The 11,188-nt window shown below is 40.2% G+C and overlaps 1 protein-coding gene across 1 annotated transcript in view; it reads left to right on the top strand.

Moving 5' to 3' along the window:
• LOC103518291 (protein DDI1 homolog 1-like) overlaps nt 1-10,551 on the top strand; it is a 15,060-nt gene extending 4,509 nt beyond the window's left edge. Inside the window, exons 3-5 of the mRNA XM_026830143.1 lie at nt 633-747; nt 9,336-9,530; nt 10,166-10,551. Coding sequence (XP_026685944.1) covers nt 633-747; nt 9,336-9,530; nt 10,166-10,408 — 553 coding nt within the window. The 3' untranslated portion in view covers nt 10,409-10,551. The remainder of the gene's footprint in view (nt 1-632; nt 748-9,335; nt 9,531-10,165) is intronic.
• The last annotated feature ends 637 nt before the right edge of the window (nt 10,552-11,188 follow it).

The raw sequence follows: 11,188 nt of genomic DNA, 5'->3' as shown, positions 1-11,188 counted from the left end.
CGTCGTTTTTATCGTTTATGTCGCTCACGTGCTTTCTCTCTCTCTCTCTCTCTCTCTCTCTCTCTCTCTCTCTCTCAGTCCTTTTATTGTTTCATTTTCTTTGTTGAATATTGAAAAAAAATATATTTTTTTCTTTTTTCATTTTACTGGAAAAAAGTAACTGGCAGTTAAGTTTCTTGGAAAAAAAGTTCTGCCTTATGCGACACCAGTTTGATCGGCATAAAAATAGGGATAAAAATAAGGAGTAATAAATTGAAAGTATACCTCTGTATCTGTACGTACTGTAAGTCAGGATTTAAGGTGGAGCTTTAGATGTTGATAATCGATAAATTTATCAGCGACAGCCAAATCATCAAACCCTACTAAAACTTTGGTGGTCAAAAAGGGCTGTTACATCCAAGGCCCCAAGCTTGGATTTGGAATTAATGAGACAGAAGACGCCACATTCCAGACTTCTTGCGGTTTGGCGCCAAAATTCACAAAACCTCTCTGTTTTGAAGCTACAGTTCAGAAAATCTTCGTATTTTGAAGCTGAAATTCAGAAAAATCTTTGTGACACCAAAATTTCAGAAAATCCATCTCTTTTGAAGCCATAAATCCGAAATTCCCAGTGTTTGAAAGCCAAAAGTCAGAAAATTCTTGCCCCTGGAAGCTAGAATCCGAAAATTCTCTGTGTTTCAACTTCCAAAGTCTGCCGCTATGCGCGTGACTGTCACAACGTTGAACGACAACATTTTCACACTGGATGTGAGTCCGGATTTAGAATTGGAGAACTTCAAGATATTCTGTCAGCTTGAATCTGGCTTTCCGATCAGTTTCACTCTCTCTCTCTCTCTCTCTCTCTCTCTCTCTCTCTCTCTCTCTCTCCTACATCATTTTCCAGTCAACTGGATTCCATTTTCCATCTACTTGACCGCACACACTGCAATCTGATATTACAGATTGACTGAGGTAAATATAAAAAAAACCTCTTGAAAAACTCCCTCTCTTTGTCTCTTTCTTTTCCTCGTTCTCTCCCTCTCTCTCTCTCTCTCTCGGTCTTCCTCTCTCTCTCTCTCCATATTAAAATATTGTCCTTTCATTGAGTGGCGTAAATTAAACACTCTGTTTCGCTTCCTCTCTACTGTCTTCACCCCTCTCAACTCTTGCACTAATAATTTACAGAATATAAGTTATTCATACATTACTGCACAACGGAAAGGTATCCAACATTATAACATCAGTTTTTACTTTCCTTATTTTTCTAGCACTGGGAATTTCATCGTCTTTTTTATTTCGTAGCGATGAAACAACTGCTAGATTAGACTCGTGTAGTCTGTATCGCAGCATACCCGTACCGTAGTATGGCTCTCATCTCTCATCAGATGGGCGATAAGAGATAGGTACAATACTTCCCATTTAAGTGCTTAACTCCATACACAAAGAGCCCAATCAGAGGCTTAGGTGTAGGGGCTGTACAGCCCTAAAGGATGGGTTAAGCTTCTACAAATCTCCCATTTAAGTGCTGGGTCAAGCGGTTAAAATACTTATTTGCAATCGAAACACTCGTACAATTTTTTGTCTATGGCGAATACCTTTAGGGTGGACCTGAAAAAATAAAATGGTAAAATATCCTACGAAACCTCTCTATCCCATCCTCATCAGATGGGCGAGAAGAGACACAATACTTCCCATTTAGGTGCTGGGTCAACACGAGAACACCAGAAAGTAACCCGCTGAAATATTTGCAATCGAAAAACGAGTACAAATTTTTGTCGATGGTGGGATTCGAACCCGGGACCTTCTGCATGGCAAGCAAGCGCGTTACCACTGGACCAACCGTGCCCCTGGGAGGAGAAGGATAATAGTCTGAAATTTCTTTCGCTAAAAAAATAGCATCAGAGGTTAAGTACGAAGGGCATCCACTCGTAAAATTTGTAGGCAAAACCAAATGTCAGCTGAAAATCGCCCTAGTGCTCATTGAGAGGCTGACGAAAAAGGGCAACCTTGTCTGTACAGTGTGCACGGGAAAAGGCGACGAAGAATCACATTGTGTACGATGTGATCCATTTTTGTATCACAGTCACTATGCTGGTGATACGGTGTGATCCACTTTTGTATCACGAGACTTCCTTCAATCTAAGGCCCGTGAAACAAAAATGGATTATATTGGAGACCTATACTCTAATACGTGGTTTGATGCAGTATATCATGCTTAGTTTTAGTTTCTTCTGGTGTCAGCAAAATAAAATATAGTTGTGCTCTATGTCCGGTGTGATCCATAAATGGATCACATCAGAAATTACCCAAATTAGGGCTCCGTGCCTAGCGCTAATTCGTGTTTTCATGCTTCGTACACAATGTGATATTCTCAGACCATCAGCAGATTGGCCATTCCGCATACTGTAGGTATATGGATTGATAGCTTCCCCTTTTGGAAACCTCACGACACTCCACTGTTTGAATATTATATTAAGCAAACAATAAAAAAGCAGACGAGGAGGGAGAGGAGAGGGGAAGGGAGGAACAAATAGAAAAAACGATTTGAATAGCGAAAGAGTCGGAAAAGTAATCATATTTGAACGTATGAACGGAGGAAGAAGGAGGATAAGGAAGGAGAGGAGGAGAGGAGGAAGAAGAGTTATTAGGAATAGGAAGAGAAAGGAGGAAGAGGAGAAGAAGAGAAGAAGGAGGAAGAGGAGTAGGAGGAAGAACAGAGGAAGAGGAGGGGAAGGAGGAAGAAGGGAAGAAATCTTCCTTCTCTCTTCGATTTCGGGACGATAAGACCATAGCAGTTACAGTTCCCTCTGTCAAACCTCTTAAAAAAAAAAAAAATCATTATTATTATGACTCATGCTCATGCCTATAGCAAACTGTGAAATGTGATGTCCTTTGTGGGTGCTAGGTTTTATCAATGAAAAGCCTCACTCAAAGAAAAATGAAAAGAAGTACATCTACAAAAATATTTCCCTTTGACTGTCAATATCTTTGTTATCTGACCATAGATAGGTCTGAAAGCATTCAATCGTCAACATCTTTACAAAGCCACCACTTCTTTGCCATTTAGACACAAAACATCTCTCTCTCTCCCTCTATCTCTCTTTCTCTCTCCCTCTCTAAAAAAGTGATGTCCTTTGTGGGTGCTAGGTTTTATCAATGAAAAGCCTCACTCAAAGAAAAATGAAAAGAAGTACATCTACAAAAATATTTCCTTTTGACTGTCAACATCTTTGTTATCTGACCATAGATAGGTCTGAAACCATTCAATCGTCAACATCTTTACAAAGCCACCACTTCTTTGTCATTTAGACACAAAACATCTCTCTCTTCTCTCTCCCTCTTTCTCTCTCCCTCTCTAAAAAAAAATCTGATAAAAAAGACACAAAATCATCTCTCTCTCTCTCTCTTCCTCTCTATCAAAAAGAAAGACACAAAACGATATGATGGAGGTAAATGATGTATGAGGAAATGAGACTGGAAGGAAGGATAGGGGAGGAAGAAGAGAGGAAAGAGGAGAAAGAGAAATGTGTATAGTCCAGGAACTTCAGGTCAGATTTGTGGTCTTGATGGCCGGGTCTACAAAGTGACTTTAAATTTAGGTTTTAGGGACCTCGAAACGTGTTTTGGCACTAAAAACTGACCATCGAAAATTTTGACCGAACACATTACTTTCCTTATTCAGCGGTGTCCACACCTGATCGATGCCGTCGATGGACGAGTTGAAGAGGTAAATATAATTCTGTCGAGGCAGTGTACGGCTTCAGTCGACATGGATATGTTGTGAGGACAGTGGACACAGCTTTGTGGGACAAGGAAAATACGATGGAGGTAAATGATGTATGAGGAAATGAGACTGGAAGGAAGGATAGGGGAGGAAGAAGAGAGGAAAGAGGAGAAAGAGAAATTTGTATAGTCCAGGAACTTAAGACCAGATTTGTGGTCTTGATGGCCGGGTCTGCAAAGTGACTTGAAATTTAGGTTTTAGGGACCTCAAAACGTGAGAGAGTGAGAGAGAGATAGAGAGAGAGAGAGAGAGAGAGAGAGAGGGGGGAAGAGGGAAAGAGGGAGGTGATGGTAAGAATGATGAGAAAAGAGAGAGAGAGAGAGAGAGAGGATAGATAGAGAGAAAGAGGGATGGTCAGGAAAAGAGAGAAAATGGAAAGAAGGGTGAAAGGAATGGGGAAAGGGAGGTAATGGGAAGAGGAAGAGAGACGAGGAAATATAGGGAAAGAACCAGGTGGATGGGAAAAGACAGAAAAAGGGATGAGAAAATTGACGAAGGAGAGGGAGAGAGAGAGTGAGAGAGGAAGAGGGAGGTGATGGTAAGAATGATGAGAAAAGCGAAGAGCAATAGAGGATAGATAGAGAGAGAAAAAGGGATGGGAAAATTGACGAAGGAGAGGGAGAGACATTAGGAAAAGGAGAAGGTGGATGGGAAAATGGAGGAGAATGGATGGGAGGATGGAGAGAAAAGGAGGGACGAGGGAAAAGAGGAGAGGGAAAATTGAGGTGTGGGAAAATAAACAGTGAATGGAAAAGGGATAAGACAAATATTGGCTTTCCCCTCTATATGGATACATTAATGGCGGACCCCCCTGTAGGGGAATTAGGTTGGAGTGTGATAGGGTAGGTGCCCCCTGGAATTGGCCAGGATAGATGGATGTGCACAAGGTATGTAGGTATAGAGAGAGAGAGAGAGAGAGAGAGAGAGAGAGAGAGAGAGAGAGAGAGAGAGAGAGAGAGGGAGAGGGAGAGGGAGAGGGAGAGGGAGAGGTACTTATTTCTACTTCCTTGTGCAATCAATGGGATTTTCCTTTTGTTCTGAACTTTTGTATTTAGTTGTTGAACTAATAAAAACAATAAATATAAAATAATAGTCAATAATAATAAAACCTAATGATTATTTTTTGTTCAAATTGTGGTAGGTAGCTAATATATGTTTATCGATTGGAAAGAAGGGGGAAGAGGAAATTTCAGAAAAGGGGATTTTATTTGTCTATTTTTCCAAGATAGTTAGTTGGTTATTTTTAATAATTTATTTCAAAAGAAAGAGAAAGAAAGAGAGACAGAGAGAAAGAGAGAGAGAGAGAGAGAGAGAGAGAGAGAAAAGAACTTACGAAAACGGGGGTGAAAAATATGTACAATCATTTTGCAAATAACTAATAACAGTAATAACCGTTTCGACCATCTCTTGCCGGAGGAAACATGAATGAAAGAAATAGTAGAAACATCCCCTCGTTACATCCTGTATACATAAGTAATAACCGTTTCGACTATCTCTTGCCGGAGGAAACATGAATGAAAGAAATAGTAGAAACATCCCCTCGTTACATCCTGTATACATATAGCAGTAGAATCCCCTTGTTACATCCTGTATAAAGAAAATGAAATAAATCAGAATATTTAACTCCGGGCACCATGCTAGGTCATATAGGAATGTTTTTCTACGTACAGAAAGTAACAGAGAACCCAGTTTTCCCCTCTTTTTTATGGACATCTGGTCTTTTCAGTTAGTAACCACTCTCGACGTTGCTTAACTTCAGCGATCCGATAGGAACTGTTTTATTCAGCGTGCTGGTCATTAGTCATTAGACATAAATCTCTGTCAGGGCGAGAATCGAATCCGCGACTTAGCGCTTACAACTTACAAGGCAGACGCGCTGCCTTCCAAACTAGGCTGGCTAGTTTCAAGGACAATCTTTGAGTTGTGCCTTTCAGTTACCTACATCATGTACTGTGTCTCTTGTAAAACCCTTTAAAAAAAAAAAAAAAAAAAAAATCATTATTATCATGACTCATGCTCATGCCTATTGCAAACTGTGAAATGTGATGTCCTTTGTGGGTGCTAGGTTTTATCAATGAAAAGCCTCACTCAAAGAAAAATGAAAAGAAGTACATCTACAAAAATATTTCCCTTTGACTGTCAATATCTTTGTTATCTGACCATAGATAGGTCTGAAAGCATTCAATCGTCAACATCTTTACAAAGCCACCACTTCTTTGCCATTTAGACACAAAACATCTCTCTCTCTCCCTCTATCTCTCTTTCTCTCTCCCTCTCTAAAAAAAATCTGATAAAAAAAGACACAAAATCATCTCTCTCTCTCTCTCTCTCTCTCTCTGTCTCTCTCTTCCTCTCTATCAAAAAGAAAGACACAAAACGTCTCAGCATCAATATATCAGTTTCAACCTCTCTCTCACTCACTCTCTCTCACTCTCTCTCCCTCCTACATCATTTTCCAGTCAACTGGTTTCCATTTTCCATCTACTTGACCGCACACACTGCAATCTGATTACAGATTGACTGAGGTAAATATAAAAAAAAAACCTCTTGAAAAACTCCCTCTCTGTTTTTCTCCCTCTCTTTGTCTCTTTCTTTTCCTCGTTCTCTCCCTATCTCTCGCTCTCCCTCTCTCGGGAAAATTGAGGTGTGGGAAAATAAACAGTGAAGGGAAAAGGGATAAGACAAATATTGGCTTTCCCCTCTATATGGATACGTTAATGGCGGAACCCCCTGTAGGGGAATCAGGTTGGAGTGTGATAGGGTAGGTGCCCCCTGGAATTGGCCAGGATAGATGGATGTGCACAAGGCATGTAGGTATAAGGCTTGGAGGTATTAGGTTGGAGTGTGATAGGGTAGGTGTCCCCTGGAACTGGCCAGGATAGATGGATGTGCATAAGGCATGTAGGTATAAGGCTTGGAGGTATTAGGTTGGAGTGTGATAGGGTAGGTGCCCCCTGGAATTGGCCAGGATAGATGGATGTGCACAAGGCATGTAGGTATAAGGCTTGGAGGTATTAGGTTGGAGTGTGATAGGGTAGGTGCCCCCTGGAATTGGCCAGGAAAGATGGATGTGCACAAGGCATGTAGTTATAAGGCTGGGAGGTATTAGGTTGGAGTGTGATAGGGTAGGTGCCCCCTGGAATTGGCCAGGATAGATGGATGTGCATAAGGCATGTAGGTATAAGGCTTGGAGGTATTAGGTTGGAGTGTGATAGGGTAGGTGCCCCTGGAATTGGCCAGGATAGATGGATGTGCATAAGGCATGTAGGTATAAGGCTTGGAGGAATTAGGTTGGAGTGTGATAGGGTAGGTGTCCCCTGCAAAACAAACTAAGAAACAAACAAAAAACACATCTTCGATATTGTTTTCTTCGTCATTAGTCTCATTATTTGAACACTTTCGATGATCTGTTTCTCTGATAGAGTATAGGATTTCCTTGAAAGATGGGGGAAAAAACCCAATTTTTGGAGTTGATATATGTACCTAATAGAGAGTTGATATAATGGAGGTTGATATAATCGAGGTTCTACTGTACCTGTAGGTATTTAAGTGTGTACCATGTAGTATACACTTTTAAATCTATAAATACATATAAACACATAAAATAAATAAATAAAATAGAAAAGAAAACACATAAATAAATATAAAAAATAAACTTGAAAATAATAAAGAGTATAAAATCTTTTAAGGTAGTAAAAAATAAAGACCCTAAGGTACCCCATTTTCTTCCTGGTCCCTTCTCATCCACTCTTCCCCTATTTTCCCTTCTCAAAATAGGGTAAGGTTGTATCCCCTATTTTCAGTGGCGTGTGGTGAGATTTTTCAAAAGGGAAGCTAAAAAAACCCATGATACCTACTAGCAGGTTGCCAGTGATTTGGCACAGAAAATGGAGATCTGCTGGAGGTCTTAGACTCCATTTTGAATAATCACTTAGGTACCCATTATTTTCTTCAAAATGGGGAAAAAGACGAAACAGTAGAGACGAGGTATATTTTCCGTTCCCCTCTTTTGAACCTCGTTTCACCTCTATTGGTGTGATAGCGTCTGTACTAAACCATAGGGAATGCAAGATGACGCGCCATCCGTTCCGTTTCCGAGATTGTTTTTTTGTCCGTGGGATTTTTTATTATTATTATTTTTTTTCACCCCTATCTCACGGTGTTGAAAGGATTGGTGTTTAAAAACCCCCTGGGAAGACCAGAAAGAATATCTGGGCTATTTCCAAGTCAACAAGGTAGGGGTAGGGAAGTGGGGTTTTCCCCTAGTTTTTATGCAGGCTACGCCACTACCTATTTCTGTTGCCAATCTCAGAGAGATGTCAATAAAAATGAGCATTTTCTTTTGTCGTCGATAAATTGGAATTCTTTTGTTCGCAAGAAGTATTTATTATTTTCTATATACCTATACAGTGTTGCATTTTTATACCTATATACAGTGTTGCAGATTTTATTCTTTTGTCGTCGATAAATTGCAATTCTTTTGTTCGCAAGTATTTATTATTTTATATATACCTATACAGTGTTGCATTTTTATACCTTTAAACAGTGTTGCAGATTTTACACGCGAGTTTTTCTCGTGTTTTGTGTAATGCATTTGACAGAATGGAGAATTTTCAATTTATATCATAGGTATTAAATAGGTAGGTAGGAATGCACCTACAGATTTCATATCTATTCTCCTAGGGGGCATTGTTATAGCTTAGTCAGCTTAGTGGTTACGCACTTAGTTTCCATGCAGAAGGTTCTGGATTCAAAACCCACCATCTGCAAAAATTAGCACTCCTATTTCGATATTTTCGATTGCAAATATTTTAATGGGTCACTTTCTAATGCTCTCGTGTTGACCCAGCACCTAACTGGGAAGTACCTAGTTACCTACTGTGCCAATTCTCACTCATTTAATAAAGGACATACTATTTAGTCAGCTTAGTGGTTACGCACTTAGTTTCCATGCAGAAGGTTCTGGATTCAAAACCCACCATCTGCAAAAATTAGCACTCCTATTGCGATATTTTCGATTGCAAATAATTAACCGGGTCACTTTCTAATGCTCCCGTGTTGACCCAGCACCTAACTGGGAAGTACCTATAGTTACATACTGTGCCAATTCTCACTCATTTAATAAGGGACATACTATGGGATGGGTATGCTACGACACAGACCACATGAGGAATAGGCCCACGGTGGTATTTCGACTATTACAATCATGCATAGAATAAAAGGGTTGTACGTTTACTGCACCAAAGAAAGGTCGACCCCTTTTACATCTGTTCGACCCTTTGAAATCTCGTCTAGCCCGTCTAGCCCGATGCGATAATGTTCGTTCTCGGAACGGCTGGCTTTCTCCTATCCTGTCTTCCTTCTCTCTTCGATTTCGGGACGATAAGACCTTAAGACCTTAGCAGTTACAGTTCCCTCTGATAGAACGGCTGGCTTTCTCCTATCCTGTCTTCCTTCTCTCTTCGATTTCGGGACGATAAGACCTTAGCAGTTACAGTTCCCTCTGTTAAATCTCTTTTAGAAAAAGGGAAGGGATTAATGTCCTGGGCATTCTCGTCCATCCAACCCCTAGGTGATGCTGTTCATCAACTGTTGCGTCAACGGAGTTCCGGTGAAAGCGTTTGTTGACTCCGGCGCGCAGACAACCATCATGTCGGCGGAGTGCGCAGAGCGGTGCGCCATCATGCGGTTGATTGACACGCGGTGGGCGGGCGTCGCCAAGGGCGTCGGGATTCAGAGGATTATTGGACGGATTCATATGGTGCAGGTAGTTGATATAAGTAGGGCCATCGGCCGTATGAACCGGACATAGGGCTTAAATGCGACCTCATTGAATCTTTTGTGACTATGGTGAAGGTTTTCGGCCTAACTATTATTACTTCGAATTGAAGACGTGTTGGACTTTTAGGTTTAAAAAACGAACTTTCCCTTGGTTTTTCTTGCATCTCCTCCTAGTCTTCTTCTTTCTGTTCTTATTCTTCTTCTTCGTATGAACCGGACATAGGGCTTAAATGCGACCTCATTGAATCTTTTGTGACTATGGTGAAGGTTTTCGGCCTAACTATTATTACTTCAAATTGAAGACGTGTTGGACTTTTAGGTTTAAAAAAGGAACTTTCCCTTGGTTTTTCTTGCATCTCCTCCTAGTCTTCTTTCTTTCTGTTCTTATTCTTCTTCTTCTTCTTCTTCTTCTCCTCCTCCTCCTCCTTCTCCTCTCTTTAACTGGGTTCCTGAGGAAGTTTCAACTGCCTTGATTGATTTTCCGGGTGATTCATTTGGAGGTGTTTTTTATTTATTTATTTTAATTGTAACTTTGTAACCCTTTACGTAAATTGATTGTAAGTTGTAAACCTTTAATGCCAATTAATTCATTCAAAACACCTCTTTTTTTTCTCCTTCAAGGTCGTGATTGAGAAGGACTTCCTCACCACCTCCCTCTCGATCCTGGAGGAGCAGCCCATGGACATGCTTCTAGGCCTGGACATGTTACGCCGTCACCAATGCTGTATCGACCTCAAACGTAACGTCCTAAGGATTGGAACGACGGGGACGGAAACTCGATTCCTGTCGGAGAGTGAACTGCCCGTGTGCGCACGGCTTACGAATGGCGTCGACAATGCGCTGTCCTTCGGCGCCTTGTATTGACATTGAGGTGACGTGGGGCGCACTGTATTGACCTTGAAACGACCTTGAGGGGATGTGTTTGTGACCTTGAGGCAATGTATTTGTGACCTTGGACGCAATAATAAAGTATTTCTGATGCATGACCTTGGGACAGTTTCGTGACCTTTAAATGAATTTGAAGCAATTTATTTTTGACCTTGAAGGTATCTGAAGTTTGTATCCGTGACCTTGAACTGATCTGGGGAAGTACATATTTGTCCTTGACTTTGGAAACTTGTACAATCAGTTGAAATAAGTATTAATTTTTGAGTTCTTCTGAGACTCTCAGAAGAATGCTTGTAATGAGATTTAGTTAGCAACAGGTTGGATTTGTTTTTGGTTTGTTGAAACAGTATATCATTTGATTTGATAAGAAAACAATAAATATAAAATAATAGTCAATAATAATAAAACCTAATGATTATTTTTTGTTCAAATCGTGGTAGCTAATATATGTTTATCGATTGAAAAGAAGGGGGAAGAGGAAATTTCAGAAAAAGGGATTTTATGAAAACAATAAATATAAAATAATAGTCAATAATAATAAAACCTAATGATTATTTTTTGTTCAAATCGTGGTAGCTAATATATGTTTATCCATTGGAAAGAAGGAGGAAAGAGGAAATTTCAAAAAAAGGGATTTTATTTGTCCAAGATAGTTAGTTGGTTATTTTTAATAATTTATTTCAAGAGAAGCATGTGGGTATAAGGCTTGGAGGTATTAGGTTGGAGTGTGATAGGGTAGGTGCCCCCTGGAATTGG

The sequence above is a fragment of the Diaphorina citri genome, unplaced genomic scaffold (assembly GCF_000475195.1).
Source record: "Diaphorina citri unplaced genomic scaffold, Diaci psyllid genome assembly version 1.1 scaffold2145, whole genome shotgun sequence".
Taxonomy (NCBI): Eukaryota; Metazoa; Arthropoda; class Insecta; order Hemiptera; family Psyllidae; genus Diaphorina; species Diaphorina citri.
This window is presented reverse-complemented; position numbering and strand designations above follow the sequence as displayed.